The 18,460-nt window shown below is 38.5% G+C and overlaps 1 protein-coding gene across 6 annotated transcripts in view; it reads right to left on the minus strand.

The window, feature by feature from the left end:
- EPHA7 (EPH receptor A7) overlaps positions 1–18,460 on the minus strand; it is a 169,583-nt gene that overhangs the window by 109,566 nt on the left and 41,557 nt on the right. For all 6 annotated transcript variants that reach the window (XM_005236895.3, XM_013298694.3, XM_055810699.1 and 3 more), the window contains exons 4-5: positions 3,016–3,171; positions 1,793–2,128 (exon numbers count right to left, since the gene is read on the minus strand). In XM_005236895.3, the coding sequence (XP_005236952.1) occupies positions 1,793–2,128; positions 3,016–3,171 (492 nt within the window). The remainder of the gene's footprint in view (positions 1–1,792; positions 2,129–3,015; positions 3,172–18,460) is intronic.

Raw genomic sequence — 18,460 nt, forward strand, 5'->3', positions numbered from 1 at the left:
TATATGCAAGCTATAGTTTCACTAACATCTCTGAGCTTGATGTGAGGATCATTTAATAAAATCTTATAGCTTGTGTTACTTACAAGACACAACCATCTTATGTCATCTGCCCTAAAAATCCTTACAAATCTATGACTATGAGAACACAAGAGAATTAACTGTAATGAATTATCTTGGGGGTAACACATTTGGACTAAGGCTTTTTCATCTTCTTAAGATGTGATAGCCACCAATTTGCACTGTCTTTTCCTTTACCCTGTGTGCCACCGAACCATCAAAGCGCATGAAGTAAAGCCAATTTGATTTAGCTAAATAGAAAAAAAGTCCAAATACTCTTATTCATGTTGTAGTTCTGTACAGAAATCTACAGAGAGCAGAACACTGTCCACCCATGCACATTTGAAAAATTATAGAGAATTATTTTAAAGGTGAAAAATCAAGGTGCCAAAATAATGCAATCTGTGGTGCAAAAATAGTTTCAGGGTAAGTTCATTGTGCTCAAAATCTCATCATAAACTCCAAGACCTGAACAAGCACAGGGACCAATCCTTTCAGTCACAGGGATGGTTCCAAAATAATATACAATGTGCATTTGGTATCCAGGGAAGCACTATGGGGAAACCAAATATCTCGTAAGTATTCCAGCCTAATTTTAACAACTATATAAACTGTCCTAGGTTTGGGGGGAGGGAGGGAAGGTTTTGAAGTAAATTTCTTGTGGTTTTGGGGTTGTTTTTTTTTCCCCTTAGATGACTATCTTTAAAGTGTAAAATAACTACAGTTATTTGTTCATTGCCCCTGTACAGTGAGTTTGTCCTCAGTTCTAAGCATTGCTGTAGGGGATCATTTCTACTGCACTAAAAAAGAATAGCTTGATCACAGTCATTAAAATTTCTTCCAAGATGTAAGTATGAAATATCCTTTAAAACATTGGTTAGCTGTTCTTACAGCAAGCATCAGTTATTCACTTCATATTTTCTTTTAAAACATTTCTTCAGAAGCCAGATCTTGCAATTAAGGTTCTGTTTAAGATCTTTTGTTCAATGTGTAAAAGGTTAGTTTTACTATCCTCTCTTAAAGCCCACAGTGCACTACTGCCTATAATTTTTACTAACAAGCCACTCGTCATTTCAGAAACCTAAATCAGAGAATTCTCTTTTTCTCACTCAGCATGCAGACAACTAAAGCCCTTTTTCCCCCTGGGGTCATATGCTAGTTTGATTTTATTTTCCCTGACATTTCACCTGTCAGATTATGATAAGCAGAAGAAACAAAGAATAATCATCACATTCTCACTGAATCTCATAATCACATATCTGGAAATATAAGATAAATTAGAAACATTATCCTGAGGGAAAACATTAACACTGAAAACACCATCAGATATCCAAATCATCTTCCAGTGACCTAGGATTCCCATACAGGTTAAAAAAATTCAGAAAGGAATCCTGCGTAGCACTGTCACATCTACTTTTTTTATCTTCAAATACTAAGAAACAAGCTACAATGACGTAAGAAGAAAAACAGCTGCAGGGTTAAAATCTATTTAATAATAAAGCCATATGTCTTCTTTAAGTCCTTCATGAATGCTTTCTGAAAGCAATCCCGAGGCCAAAAAACAGGACAGGTTACCATGAAATGGTATAAGCTCAAATTAACTAGTTGGCAAGGTGAAAAGATTAATGAGCCAGAACACACCAAACATGCTCCTGATTTACTGCATCTGTAGTTTGCATGTTCCCAATTTCTCTCTGTCTCATAGTGTTGAGAATCGTAAGTGATGAAAACTTACCTGCTTGACCGGTGGTAATACTGACAGCTGCAAAAAGCCTCTGGGAACGACTCAAGTCGGAAACTCCATTCACAGCTTCAACTTCAAACGTATAGTTAGCATGAGCTAGCAGGTCCATGACAGTGACATAGTTATCTACTAATCCAGTCTGCTGGGGCATATATCCAATGTTACTCCCACAGGGAACACATTCACCCTGCTCCCAGCTGCACCTCTTGCACAAAATTCGGTAGGTGACATCATTTCTTCCCCCATTGTCAGCAGGAGGACTCCACTCCAAACTCACGGTAGTTTGGTTGATATTGAAAATGAGGTTCTGTGGTGCGGATGGAGGTCCTGTGTAACACACAAAAAAGTCCAGGGTAATTGCACAGAACCACAGTGGGACATGGAGCTAGCATTTTAATTACTGAGACAGAAAACATTTGAAGCATTTCTCTGCACATAAACATTTCATTATTTTTAAAACAAGCTGCATAAAAGCTTCCTTGAATTCACTTGGTAAGAGTTTTATTTATTTTCCATTAAGGCGTCAGAATAACAATTGTCTGTATATTTACGGCAACTGACTTTAGCCATATCTCTTTTGTGCAATTAAAAGGATTGGTTAATGTACCTTAAAGGTTGTCTTTTATAGTTTTCCCAAGTATGGGATTTGTTCGTCTCTTCTAAACGTACTGCACCAACTGCACCTAGTCCTTTGTTACCAGCTCTGATATGATTTACAGAGATATTTGGTGCTGCTTTGGATTTAGGAGGCTTCTACTGTTTGCACCACCAATCTGTGTAGGCTATTCTATTTGTAATTAGAAGGTTAAGCCAGATCTGACTACAGTTCAATCAAAGCTCATATCTGCACAGGTTACTTTTCATTTTTCATGTTACTCATTCTGGTACTATATCACGTAAAGCACATTGTCTACAACAATTTTACAGCCATGGGAAAATTATGCCTTTCTATTACAATGAGTTACAACACTTACCCAACATGCAAAGTTGTCCAGCGTTATATCGAGCAAACATGAAACTATATTTATGCTGATTCTATATTCACCGTCAAATTCCTCCCCCCGACCCACCCCACCCCCCGCCTTTCAAATTCACTTACTGTTGTAAATGTACTTTTCAAATATAGGCAAAGCCAACCGAAACTACTAGCTACAAGTGGCTGCACCTGGTTGGTTAAGCAATGTCCTTTACTATTAAATTCATGACTGACTCACTTGTGCATGCGACATATGGTGGATCAGAAGGTGCTCTATAATAGCTATCTTCACATTCGCATCTTGAAGATCCTTCCTTGTCAGAAAAGCTGTGAGTAGGGCAGCGGGAGCACTGCAGATCTTGTGAGGAGGATTTGTAGAACCCACGGCCACAAGCTAAGGCAGAACAAAACAAATTACGGTTTAGATTTGCATGGACTACTACTCCGATCATTCATTTTTGTCTGTCACATGGGGTACACATTCCTGTAAATGTCTAAACTACCCATTCTGTCATGTTGGCGCAAGCAAGATATTATACTTACAATTTCTTTTTCTTCAGTTGATGCTGTTAATGATTTTGTAGCATTTTTATGAGTTCAAGCATGCACTACAAATACCTCGGCAGTTGGCAGCACAATATTTTAACACAGAAAGCCATAGAAATATAACAAGCATCTGTTTTTCGCCAAAGAAGAGTACAATAATGGTGTGAAACAGCTGGATGCCTGCGATAGGCCTAAACAAGGGAAAAACAGTCTGGAGAAGCTCTGCTCTAAGGCCACTGAGGTGTTTCTGGTATCTAAACTAGTCGATTTGGAATTAATGGAGCAAACGTTACTCTTCCCTGATCTGAGAAACCCAAAGAAGCTGTAACCCACCAGTGAACCCTAATCCCAAGGAAAGAATGAGGCATGAACACTTGCTGGATGGATGGTGCTGGTAGGAACCAGGAGGAAAAGGAGGAAGGCAGAGAGCATAAGCTGCACAAATGGTTTTTCCAGTTTCACAGAAACAACTAGGCTCAAACGAATTTACTAAAATTTTCAAGGGGGAGTTAAAAGGTAGATAATTGGAAATAGGCGCGTAAGATCAGCTTGCCTGCTGCGAACCCATGGAAGTAAAAAAACCTGATGTTTAGAAATACTTCTTTCAGCTACTGTCACAGCTCCCAAAGCAGAAACACCCACAAAACACACCTATAATGACCGTTCCAAGCAGAGGACTGCGACCTAGACAGCTAGCTTAAGAACGGATAAACTATGAGAGCTGGAAGGGGATGAGGAAGAGGGAAGTGGGGATCAGACTATGCTAAAACTGGAAACAGACTCAGGACTCCATTTCAGCATTGAGGTTATGGGCAAACTTACACTGTTAGCATGAAAAACAGAACACAAAAGTCCTCCAGAACCTTCTAATCAAGCAGAGGCTTTTTCAACCACACTATTTTATTTCAGTTTTTTTCCAACCCTAACAGACCGTCCAACCTTAAGCCGCCACCTGTATGCAAAGAAAAGGGACAGTGGGTGAAACTTTGTATTTGGTATCAAAATATTACAGCTAGTTAAATAGTCATTCTGAATTTGGAGAGTGAGGATTTACTTTGGTTATATTCGTATTTGCTTGGATATTTTCTCAGAACAGAAATGCAAAGTATCCAAAGACACTGATATTTGGAACTGGTACTGCAGTGATGACAAAAGCATGAAAACAATGAGCTTTATCCAAATTTCACTGAAGTCAGTGAGGAGTGTCTTTGATTTTAATAGCCTTTGGACTGGATGCACAGTGTAGCTCCAGCAACATGACACTTCTCGATGAGAGAAAAAAAATAGTGGCAATACTTAAAGACAAAAGTAGATTAAAGTTGATGAATTATGTAAATCAACTGTGTATCATATACCAGTATAAAATTATAGGAAATTCTGGCCCTCTGTTACTCCCTACCAATATACAAACTTTACATTAAAAAAAAAAACCAAAAAACGCCTAAATGACAGAAATCACCATAACATTTAGAGTTTGTTTGTGGAAAAAAACACAGTGGATGGAAGCTAAATTACCTGGCAAAGAATATTAGCATGCAAAGCAAGTATCCTTTGACTTTGACAAAGGGGCACAAGTTTGCATGAGAAGAAAATCTAGCCCTGCTTGTAAAACATGCTATAGTTTGATTCTACCACAGTAGCTGTTACATATGCATTTTACAAAAGAAGACAGAAAGAATTTTGGAAAGACAGTTTGGATAAACATGACTCATGAACTCATAGTTATGGCAAATTTAACTCAGAATTATCCTTTAACGCTTTCATTCAAGACTGTTTCAGAATTTCCTGGCCAAAGACAAGGAGTACAAAAGCTGAACTGATTTGTATGCGTGTACCTTAAGACATATATTTAAACTTCTGTCTGCTCTTTCGATACTTGTAATTGAAATGTAGTTAAAATTACCAAGTAATAGTTTCCTGCCTTTCTTAAATAGTCATGTTTCTCTCATACTGAGCAAAACACTGGACAAATACACCAGGTCTTCCAGCACGTAGCCCTCTGCAAAGCAAAGAGCAACTTAAAAGGCAAAGATCCCTACTGTGTTTCCAGTCTGTCCCTCTCAGCAGGGAACATTACAAAGCAGACACAGAGGGTAAAATAGAGATTTCAGGCAGAAATAACAAAACGTAAACAGAAAACCCCTTTCCATTTTTTTTTTCTGATGACTTGATCAAGATGTCTATATGCTTAGTCACTTACTATTTAAGGTAACTGTGCATTTTTTATTAGAGTTCAGAGGACCTGAATGTCTGTGGCTAGTTTCCATGACTGAAAGCCATTTCTCCTGCACAGCATACCACAGGTGGCAGGTTCAGGTACTCGTACCACGCTACCATTCCATTAGCTTTTTGTCCAAGAAGAGGTTTGTGGCAACATTTAATAACCATCCCTTCAACTTATACACCCCATAAATATAAGGGGCAGGATATTCCACCATTGACACTTTTAACAGTCTTAAAACAGTACTTTTAAAAAGGATTTTATATAACATTGCAATTCTTTAGAAAGGAGGGTATGCAAGGGTACACACAATTAAAAGTATTCGTTGGAGGAATACAACTAAATTCTTTTTCTTTGTAAATTTAAATCTCCCCCCCCCAAAAAAAAAAAAAAAAAAAAATTCAGCCCAGCAGTGGATTATTGCTCAAAAATTGGGGAGCTCTGAATCTTCATCCGTTTTTAACATATATCATTGTCCTTGCCAAGAAACTTACAACTGAAAATTCTACCAAGAGAGTGTGCTGCATGGACCACTTACAAAGGTGTGATAACTTGCCAGTGAGCTATTACAGATCACAGATGGGAAAGAACCATTCAAAAATACTTTTTGTACTCCTTTTTTCCTCCCTTTTGTCCTATCTTGCCAAATTGCCATGGTGAATTTTTTTGATATTACAAGTAATTTAAACGTATTTTTTTGTTCTACATTATTTTAAATCCATCTATTTTGATCCAATTTAGTTCCTTAGAAGGTAATATTTTTAAGATCACAGGGACAGGTGGCATAAAATCCCCACTGCCACTACTTCCAGAAGCAACTTTAAATGTAAAAAAAAAAAAAAAAAAACCAAAAAACCCAAACCAAAAACAAACAACACATTACCCAAACATTACTGAGAGCTCTGTACAGGTAAATCTAAAGGTGATAAATACAGGTATTGCTCCACAAAAGTACCTCATGGTAAAGCTTGAGTCAACTTAAATTATATTTGATCACATCCATTTTAATATTTCAATTCATTAGTGCAGGAGACAACTCAACAGCAGCGTTTCTCCCCTATAAAGGGAACCTATATTGTAAATCAAGGTACAGAATGCAAGGAATGATGGGACATATGCAGGAAGATATGACTGGTAAGGCAGCACTGTGATGCTGTAGCCATAATCCTCATTATTGTTGATCTGAGTAAAATGTGAATTCATTTGATCTTCCTCAAGCAAGTTAAGACCCAGGAGCAGTTTTGTTGCTGAAGGGCTGAAGGGCTTCTGAGGTACTGGAAAAGATGGAGCAGGGAAAGGGAAGAAAGCCAGCACAAAATAAATTTACTTACATTTACTGTGGTGTGTCATTCACAGCTGCTAATTTAATAGAACAGCTCTTCCCAGATGAAGCTCCCATTTTGCTTAATGAGCTGCTTTAAAGTCTTACACATCACTAACAGCACAAAGGTGCAGAGTAACACCTACCAGCCTAACCTAAACCAGTCTTCAAATAAAGCAAAAATTAGTTGCTAATTCTTTCCCCACATACAAAATCAATAATAAATAGAGAAGACAGTTGTGCTTCAGCCAAAGCACAACTCTTTGCTTAGTATCTTAGTCTCACCATCGTTAGGGACCAACCGTCAGTGACCCTCCCAGGGCTGCCCAGCACCTTGGATTTCTTTATTTGCCTGCTATAGCCACAGCTGCTCCTCAGAGCCAATCTTGCCAGCTCTTCTACAAAGCAAAGAGGTTTCTTTTGGTGGGAAGTTGGCAGAGTTTCACTGTGAAATACAAAGACAATGTCAACAGCCCATGGATGAGAGACCCTCTTTATGCCATGGAGCTGCAGTTCAAACCTGAGCAGGACATTGATGTTTCGTATTTAAACTTCATTGCCTGGAAGCTTTAGATAAAGCAGTAACCTATTCTGTCTGTACATGATGAAAGACCCCGGTGAAGATGACACTAGCAGTCTCTCTTGGCATGGACTACGCTGCTTTCTTCTTGTACATCCAGTAGCACTCAGCCACAGCAAGGCCGTACCATGACAGTAGGGTCTGGTACACGGCTGGGCAAGGCTGCAGCATCAGTGCATGGCACTCACTCGAATATGCCACCGCCATCAGTGCAATCACAAACATTTTGAGACAAAATGTATTTGGTATCATTTAAGTGCCTAATCAAATTCTGTAAATAATGGAATATTGCAAAGCCACAAGTAAATACTGAGGAACTCACACTAAGAACTATGGTGCCACATCTGTGGCACAAGGCATTAGCTGCTGTAACTAGAGATGCTGACTGCAGCTTATAGAGAAAAATAGCAACTTCTCTCCTGTGAGCTCATCACATGCCTTAGTGGCCTGGTAGAGATCAAATAATGTATATTTTTCTTTTTGTATTTATAAAAAAGAATTCCAAGAACCTCTGGTAGGGGGAACAAAGGCAGATGTAGAGAGCAGCAAACAGCAGTCTGGAGTCCCACTTGTGGGACAGGAAAAAGGAGAAAAAGGATGTGTACCATTCATTTTTATATAACCTTTTCACTATAAACACTATGGAGATTCATTTTTACTTCTAGAAAGGCTAGGGAACTTAAACTGGAGGGATGATGGAAATCTAATGAAGGCTATGAGTGACATGTGTAACAACTGATGTTTATATAACCATAGGAGAAAGAGTAAACAGTTGTAGGGCACTGACACATTAATCAAGAATATTATTTGCTACTACAATAATACAAACAAATTAAAAAAGGAAATCTCCATTTGCAGAAGTGCAAGGTTTCCAGATGGCATATCAGCTTAAGACTTAAAGGGCACACAATTCTTTCAGCATGTTAGACACTTGATTGAACATGACTTTTGATATTTATTTTTTTTTATTTCTTATGAAAATAATGAAACATAATGAGTTGCAAAGAGGTGACTGTACTAATTACTGTTTGATCCCATTATAAAAAGTAGGTTGGTCTGAGAAAAAGATGAAACACTGTGCTAGCAGAGCAAGACAGCTTGTGTTTATTCTCGTTTGCTCTCCATTCCCTGACTTTGCTGTCGCAAGTAAGTTTTGGTGGCATACACGCCATAGTTTCATGCACACTAAAGAAGATGAAACTAACATTTAAAAATTGATACTTTTTGAAAATCAGCATCAACACATGGCAAAGGCGTAATCAGAGTTTCAACAACAGCAGTATTACTTAGGGGTTTGTGGTCCCACTGAGAAGCACAGCAGAATGACTGCCCACCTCGGGAGAGCTCAGGTTTTCCCCTCAGTTCCTCTCTTCTCTTCACTTGAATAAAGTAAGTTGACTATACGTTAAAGCAAGCCCACACATTGTGGTTTTTTGCTCCAAGCAGTGGCTAGACTTTGTTTTATATCTGTGTGGACATAAGCTGCCATTCTTGTGATTTGCTTTGTGTTATCTTAATCAACTCCCTACCTTTCTACCCTCCCCATGCCTGCAAACATTAAAGATAATTCAGCTAACCCTCTTTTCACAGAAATTTTGTATACACAAGCAGTTTGTGCAGATGCTTCCTGGATGAAGTTATGCAGCTGCAAAGACTTTATTAATTAGAAAATGCAAAATGGATTGTTTTGTAATTGAAACTATGTGGCTCTGATACATTTGAAAATTAACATACATATATGTACGATCAGGACATAGATGGATGCTGTTAGATTATTTATTACAGATGGATATTTTAGCTAATGCAGAAAAAAGGCTGGTCTTTCTCCACTGGAGCTTTCAAATATTTGCTTCATATTAATGTCTATGGTTCCATAACTCAGGACTGAAAGCACAGCTTGCAGAAACAGTACTCCCACTGCTAGTGTTGCTGACCTCATCTGTGATGGACAGGTCCTGAATCTTTATTTTAATCCTATTGACAGTGCCTCAGTGGGAGTAATTATAACAGTCGGCCACAAATCCAGACCTCCTGTCACTGATATATTAGGGTTTTTCACAACAAAAATGAGCAGCAGACAAGGAGGATGAAAACAACATAGCGTAGTGATTATAGCAAGATTTGTCAACCCTCTTCTTATTAACCCACTAAAACGGTATGAGAATTTGGCATGGGAGACACCAGAAATACAAAATGTGTTTACTCTTCCACAGTATAAAAATAAAATTTTGAAAATTATTTGGGGGACATTGTTTTCTTACGAGATACTTGTCTGGCAGATCACAATATCAGCCTCAGGCACTTTTTAGCCAATGCATCTGAAAAGTTTAGAGAAACGGAAAGCAGACCATTATAAAATAACTCCCAAATGAGGATTCCCGTGTGAAATATCATACATAAGAAATTCAGTAACAAATGGAGACTTTATAACTTCTGATCCCCTTTTCCAACAATTTGTGTACGTTCAAGTCATGGCTATGTTTGAAACTGTAAATTACTTTTATAGTGAGAGATGGCATCTGTTACGCCTTCTCTGGCACCTAATATATATTGTTTTATAAGGTGCTTAGACTGTAGTATTTTATTTGTCTAACTACTATGCAATGATAAATGTCTAGCTAAAAAAGATGTTTATTTTAGCTTGATTTTTAAACTGCAACAGCATCTAAAGATTATTCATGTTTCAACCAAGGAATTATGTTGTATGGTCTAGCTAGAGTAAACTCAGGACTTTTAATGGTGCCTCAGCCATAGTGTGAATGACATATCTAAATAGGGCTGTCCCATGGCTGCACACCATCATCCACTGAATGTTTGTTGCTGCCTGTCAGGAATCTCTCAGACCTCATATTCATTTCCTAAACCTAATATGCCCTTGTTGTCTAAAGTCCTGCTAATGTCTTCTGAGCGATCTCCACGTACTGCTGTTCACATAAATACAGATCCAGAAATAGAATGCTTGCTGAGTAGCAGTAACTTATTCCAGTTTTTCCACTGAAGTGAAACTTTACCTCTCTGCAATTCTGCTTTAAAAACAACCAACCAACCAACCAAAAAAAAAACCACAAACCTGGGTATGTTATCACGTGTGCCCTTTTAACTTATGTAGTTGCAGAGAAACATAGGCGCAAAGAAATAACTTGCACAGAAGGGCAAGGTAATCAGGTTGAAGAACATAACCCACAAAACAAAGAATACCCAATGTCACTATATTGTAACAGCAAAATTGTTTTGAATCTAACAATTCTGAAAAGTACATAAAAGACTACATTTAAACGGAAATTAAAGAAAATCTAGCATAGTCTGACCAGAGTTAATTAACTAGGTAAGTTAAAAGCTGTGCACTGAGGCTATGACATCATGTTTCTCCCCATTTTCAGAGTTTGCAGGGATATGGGCATGTGTGCCTCATTAACGTTCCTGGGAACCACAAATGTAAAGCCACCATGAAAATTTGGTGGAAATTAACGTGAGAGATACAAAGACACAAATATGCTAATAAATGCAACTCTTTTACTAAACAGAGTTCAAATGTGAATGGTGGATTAAAGAAATGAAAGGATAAAAGATATTCTGGTTTTCCTGTTCATTTTTTTCCTTTATTTTTCCTTTTCTTTCGCCATGCCCTTCCCTCAAGATTAGGTTTGCAAGATGCTTCAGTAGTTTCTGTGCAGAGCTGAGTGACAGCTCGACTGATTAGCCAGATCAGGAGCAAGTGCTCCACACTTTGCAGGACATGGTGCAGGTATGTCACAAAAAAAAAAAAAAAAAATAATCCATCCCTGAAGTTTTTTCAGCAATAGAAATTTTACCTATCTTCCTCAAAAGGTTCTCAACCAGTCAAAGAATTAATGGAAAAATGCCCTTGATTTGCTCATAGCTTCTGCATCTTGGTGTTTTCTTTTTTCCTCTTTTACTGCCTTGGTAATATTTAATTATGAAATTTTCTTTAACTTTTATTAAAACACCTGTTAAAAATACAGTGACTAAGAATTCAGCAAATCTAAGACCACCAACTAACTTGTTATGGAAGTTATGGTGTTATGATAGGGAAGCTCTATGATTATCTAACTGAGCAGAATAAAACATCCATTAGATGCATCAGCAGACAACAGACATTGCTGCAATGAAAAGAAATTGGCTATGCAACCCACGGTGTAAGTGGTGCTTTTTTTTCTAAAGAGATGTATGAAAAAATTATGCTATATTTGTCACATTCCTGTATTAATGTCTTTGTCTTTTTTTTTTTTAACTTGTACAAAAATCAACTATTAACAGCCATAAGAAAAGAGAAAGAAAAGAAAAGAAAAAAAACCACCAAAAAAAACCCCTGATGATTAAATTAATACACTAGAATGTTTTCATGAGCTTTTTCTTTAAGTTTTTTTGCTTCCTTGTTCTTGGGGTGTACCTCAAACAATGAAGCAGCAAAAAAATTCTTTATAGTCTATAATGTAGTGAGCTTGCTTATACAGTGTTGCCACTTAGATAACAAACAAGCTTACTGAGTTGGGTTGGGACCTCGAGAGTGGCAATGCTATGGCTCAACTCCTCTGATGTCACACAGGCTCTGTACAGCCATACCTTGTCTGTCCATACACAAATGAACCCTTTCCGGTGTTTAAATTGCATTCAGGCTTTGTGACTGCCAACAGGTCTTAGGGAAGGTTTCTTGTTCTTTTCTAAAGAGAACAAAATACATCAAAAAAGCTCCAAGCAGTAATAAAACCAACAGAGAGCGGAGGGGAGGAGATACATATTTTGGGTTTGTTTGGTTTTTAAATAAAAATACAATAAAACCTGATAATTGACAAATCATTTGGAAAACATAAAAAATATTTGAAAAAACATCGTTAAATTTAAAGCCAACAAGATTCTCATGGCCTCCTTACCTGACCTTCCACTGTAGCAAAAGCCTTTGAATTCAATGAAAACAAAAATTTGTTGTGTTCAGGTTTGGGCCCCTCACTGCCAGACAGACGCTGAGGTGCTGGAGCGTGCCCAGAGCAGGGCAGCGGAGCTGGGGAAGGGGCTGGAGCACAAGTCTGATGAGCAGCAGCTGAGGGAACTGGGGCTGTTTAGCCTGGAGGGAAGGAGGCTGAGGGGAGACCTTATCGCTCTCTACAGCTGCCTGAAAGGAGGCTGTAGGCAGGTGGGGTCGGTCTCTTCTCCCAGGTAACAAGCGGTAGGATGAGAGGAAATGGCCTCAAGTTTCACCAGGGGAGGTTTAGATTGGATATTAGGGGGAAATTCTGCATGGAGAGAGTTAGCAAGCATTGAGACAGGACATCCAGGGAAGTGGTTGAGTCACCATCCCTGAAGGTATTTAAAAGATGTGGCACTTAGGGACATGGTTTAGTGGTGGACTTGGCAGTGTTAGGTTTATGGTTGGACTCCATGATCTTAATGCTCTTTTCCAACCTAAATGATTCCACAATATTAAAGGTAGAGATGTACAGTGGAATATGAAAGTACTGGTTACTAGGTAGGACCTGTTATTTTTTCCTCTTTTACTGATTTTTTTTTTTTAAGCAACTTCATTATTTCAGAATCTTTTAGCCTCATTATCGCAAATCAAACAAAGAAAGGCCATCTTACACTAAATAGCAACCTCACTATCCAGCACTGCTGCAACACAGCAATGATATGACAAACTTTTATATGGAGCAGTGGACATGTCCCCTGATGGGCATTTCTAATGCCTATTAAGCCACCCAAAGACTCCCATCTCTCTTGCAAAATGAACAGTCATAGTCTTGCCAGTTTGGCTGTCAGAGTCCTCTAATCAGGAAATCACTGAGTTTTCACCAAATCACACAAAAGCAGTTTCCAAATACCTGCAAAAACCTCCTCACTCCCTGGCTACTCCTGTTCTTCCTTTTCTGGGAGCAATACCAAGAAACTTCCAGAAGAAACATGAACTGGTGAAGGGAAGGCTCGTAATGATAGCTTTTCTGGTGGAGTTGCTTCGAAATTGCCATCAGAGGGATAGAGGAAACGTGGGTAAGTTTTGGTCTATCATAGGCACATCAGCCAGGTCTGCCAGCCAAAGAGGTCTACATGTGCAGAGATCAAAGTTTCCAGCTTGCCTCTCTTCCTTCAGAGCCATTCCTCAATGGACAAGTCCTGTGGCCATGGGGGCACATGGCTTATTCTGCCCCAGGAAGAGCAGATGCCTACAGCTAGGCACTCCTCGGGCTGCCTACAGACTAGATCTGCCCCTCTGCAACTTTCCAGGAAAGTCCGTATGTTGAGCTGCCTGCCTGATCCCAGCCATGGGCAGGCATGGGTGGGACAGTGTTTGCTCAAGCCAGCTGGAGGATATCAGGCCAAGTTTTTCTTCCCAGGACACCATGAAGTTCACCTAACATTAGTCTCTAAAAGCCTGGACACTCAGCCAGTCTGGTTTTGCTCAAAGGCTCAACAGTGATGTCCAAAATACAAGGTAGATGCACCTATGCTGACAAAGGAGTTCCCCAACAGCAATCTGCTTCTGCAAGTAGTAATAATATATTAATTAAATTAGAAATTAATTAAAAAATAAAGCTTTATTATACAGGCATGATCATTCACACGCCACTAAAGCCTTATTTACAAAACCTTCTGACATACTACTGTAAAAGTAACTTTGTGCTGTTTGTTTCATTAGTTCCTCAATCCAGTTAGCCTTATAGCTACTAAATGTCTGTGAAGGCACAGCAGAGGAGCAGGGGGCTGAGAAATGACGGAAACACTTCTTTCAGCAGCAGTGCTTAATTGCTGCAATAATAAAATGTAAATTTAGTAAAAATATAACCTGAGTATCTTGTTGTATTCCTGTGGAGAGAACAGTATTGGGTTCACTCATTCCCTCTTCCCTCACACAGATGACTCTGTCCTGCTGCCTCAAAATCCTCCTTTACAACAAATGTCCAAATACAAATATCATGGGAGAGTTTCTTACGAAGGCCTCAGATAATCTGAAATGCTTTCATGAAATCGCTTTGTCCCCTGTGAAATAACAGAGGGCTTCTGGGGACTCTTAGATCACCTGGTTCAAGGATAAAGTTGGCTGTAAAGAAAGTGGTGCAAACAGATGCGTTGCTCTGGACTTCCTGAAACTTTCACGCAATCAGCTAGATGTGGATGTTTAATTTAACTTAACTGTAATGGCTCTTAATAATTGTCTGGCAAGAAATAAATCTGGAGGGCTTCATCATAAAATAGAACAGAAGCAGCCATCTCTATAAGTTTTCCAATTGAAATGAAATTAAAATAAGTTAATAACACATTTTTGTTTCCTTTGGACAACGACCTACCATTACCATTCCAGGCCTCAGTCCAGAAGAAATTTTTCACAGGTTTCTGTAACACATTCCTCAAGGCCATCATTATACAGCAGGCAAATTCATCCAAAAGACCAGCTTCTAAGAACCCACAAGACAGAAATTACTCCACTTCTGCACAACGGTGCTACAGAATGCAAAAATAACTTTAATTGCATATTCTGGTCTCAGATATTCCTGCATTTAACGCTGATTGTCCTACTTAGAAAAATGTGTTCATGCCTATCAATCCATTGTGGTGCTTCTGGAGAAAGTTTAATGCAAAAAAGCAACTGTTCTCCACAATTACATTTGGCCTGCAACTGGAAGAAACAGAAATATTTCTGGAAAGGAAACAAAAAAAAATACACTCTGATTTCTTTAAGAAGGGATTCCCTTCCAGGTTCATTGCAGACAACAAATTTTATCTCAGCACATAGACAGGAAATTTAAACTGTCTGTGTAAGTATTTAACTATAATTTAAAAAGAAAAAAAAAAAGAAAAGATGTAACCTGTTTATCTAAAGATTAAGAGTATCAGTTTATTAACAGATTACAAACACACAGCTCCTCTTAAATGAAAAAATAAAAAAAAAAATATAAAGGAAAAGCATTACCATAGTAATTAACTGATACAAAACTGAACTGGAATAAAATATGAAGAAACTTTTGGGTTTGCCTCAGTAAGTCTATGGTAAGAAATAACATTGCTAACTCTGACAGATTGATCTGCTACAAATTTTTATGAGAAAACTTCCCAGATTCACACAATGCTTTAATTCCAAATACTACAGCATGAGTTGTGATACTGTGAAATGAAGTTGTCTTTACTAATTGCATACTCTGAGCAGAAGTGTGTCTTATAGAAGAGAGCATATCAAATCTGCCTGGCTGATCCTTATGATTTGGAAATGTCACTTTCTACTAAGCACAGAGAAAATAGGGAGGGGCAATAAAGCTGCTCAAAGATAGCAGCCGTCCAAAAAGATAAAGAACACGCTGAGGAAAAGCAGACAACAGATTGCAGAGACAGAACAATCACAGATGGAGGCCAGGTGGGTGGGTCAAACAATTTTTTTTTAAAAAAAGGTTTATTTTCATATTTAAACAGTATCCCGTTGTGTAAATGTTCAGCAAAGAACTGATAAGAAAATGGATTTGTAAGTGTGTTTGAACAAACAACATGTCTTATAGTCAAGAGGGGCTTAGTCATATTAATTAGGGGATAATGTGCATGGTTGAAGAGTGTATGATACTGCAAGTGATTAAACACTACTGCAAAACAAAGGAGTTAGATACCCAAGGAAGCTTTATGGAGCCAGCATGGAGTAATCTTAAAACAAGAACTTTCTTTTTGTTAGAGAAGACAAGAGGATATTCATCTAACCATACAAAAGATATTTTTCAATGAAAACACTGTGAACTTCCGTGCTGCTTGTCACCTAATCAGGCTCCTTAACTAAGATTATCACACTTTCCGTCTCAGTGTACACTACTATTACATCTAATCCTTTAAAACCCCTAGGAGAAGAGCTCTGTCCACATACAATGCCCAGATTCACTGGAACTGTGTGCAACCACTTCTTTGCAAATTTCTGAAAACCTGGTGGCATTAATCAGCTGAGCAATTACAGCCCTGAGGGCCTGATCCAAGCCCACTGAAGTAATGGGTGTCTTGGATAGTGGACAACCTGAGTCATGCAATAAAGACAAGGCAAATGAGGAAGATCAAAGGTCCACCTAGACCACTGGCTTGTTTCTACCCATGACCTATGCCAAATGCTTATGAAGGGAAAGAAAGAACAGGGCGGAGGAGATCCACATCCAACAACTAGGTGCTAGCAATTGTGAGCTATCAGCCTCTCCATCTCTTCTCTCAATATGCTCTGACAAACTTTCTTTCATTAATTTATCAGATTATTTTCATAAATTACCAGAGTTCATCCATGTGACTATTTACCTAAATGTTAAAGCCTGTTTTATTTCTTATAAGAAAGTATACATAGTGCATATCTCCACACAATTCCTTACATAGCTGTAGCTTGTACAGAATATGGCCACACCAATGCTGAATCTGGGTAATGCTGACAGTAATGCCACAGCAGCAGACAACACTGTGTGGCTTTCAAAAGCCCAAGAAGCTGAGTAAATAACACATTCCAACCACCACCCATTACAGTGGCTATGTGCAGGTGTCACTGACCACACAGCCAACTCAAGTATGTCATAGCAGAGACTGCAGTATAGACACACGAGCAATCTCTATTGTGTCTCAACAGCTGTTGGGTGTATTTCCAAGAATATCAGTTTCCCAAGGCATTTACAAAACTTTTACGGATTTGGAAACTTAGAATTCTTATTTGTGTTTTTCATTATCGTTATTTATTTCTGTCTTGGGTGTCAACGTTTAAAAACTAAAAGGGGATAGAAAAAATGCTAATACAACATCAATGCATCCACATTAGCACTTTTATTTGGATCCAGAATGTACTTCTTAAATGACTTCCCGGTCACCCCTGCTTATACCATGTTTTGGTTCACATCAGAGCAATCTCACATGAACTGGTTTGCTGTCAACGGAAAATAACCAGGTGTGCTCCAAGAGTGAAACTAATGCACTCCAACCTCAACTGGATCAGCCTAGACCTACTTCAAATAACCCCCCACCAGAAATGTATTAAGTGTGGACATCCAAGTCCTCAGGACTTTTACTTTACAGATTCACTCCTATTGTTCCATGTTCCTTGCTAGTGACACCATCATGAGGAAAAAAAAAAAGAATTCTTCATTTGGAGAAGCCTTAGTTGTTGGTTTTGATTGACAAAACAGTACGTAAGTTACCTAACAGATGTAGAATTGACTCAGTGTCCTAATTGTGAACAGTTTGTAACTCAAATGATTATTTTTTTTCTGTGCAAGTAATTCTTCAATCAGCTCTCTGTAGCTTGTTAGAAAGACAAATTTAGAGATGTTCGTACCTCAGTGCTCAAGAAACTGCACAATTCTTTGGAAAAGAGCAAGATATTGGAAGAGGAGTGATGAAGGAATCAAGTCGTTATAGTCTCAAATAAAAAAAGAAAAAACAACAACAAAGAAAATAAAAGCTGGTTTACAGAAGCGGAGGGAGAAAAAGCAAATACATAAGTTCAATGACAGGCAATGGGGCCCAGTTTGTCCTCACATAACATGTATGCAGCTCCCAGAAGACTCCCAGAAGAAATACTGTCCATGTTAGGGAAGTGCACTCACAGCCCATGGCAGAATTCAGCTTTCCACTTAGGGTAGAATTTAAGGCCTTTAATTAGGCAGCTTTATTCAAAAATCATTCATTCATTCTCACAAGGGTGGACTGCCAAGGCAAAAATAAAACATATCTCAAGAAGGCGTGAAAGTCATGGCAATGGCCCAAGAGACAGCAGTTATTGTCACCGATAGAAAGCATTCCCTGATATCTCCCTGGCCTCTAATACACTTCCTTCTTTAGTTCTGCTACGTTACCCAAAAGCATACTGGTCCACTGTCTGCCTTCCCCGTTCCTGCAATTTTCTGCATTAGATGTTAATATTTTTTTTTCCCTGAATGATAAAAACACAAATATAATTAAACTTCTGTTATAATTAATTTTATAAGAAAAACAAAGATGGAATAAACTCAGAGAGTAGAGTGACTGTAGAGGTCCACTAGGAGTCACAGAACGGGGCTGAACAATGG

Source organism: Falco peregrinus, chromosome 7 (assembly GCF_023634155.1).
Source record: "Falco peregrinus isolate bFalPer1 chromosome 7, bFalPer1.pri, whole genome shotgun sequence".
NCBI lineage: Eukaryota > Metazoa > Chordata > Aves > Falconiformes > Falconidae > Falco > Falco peregrinus.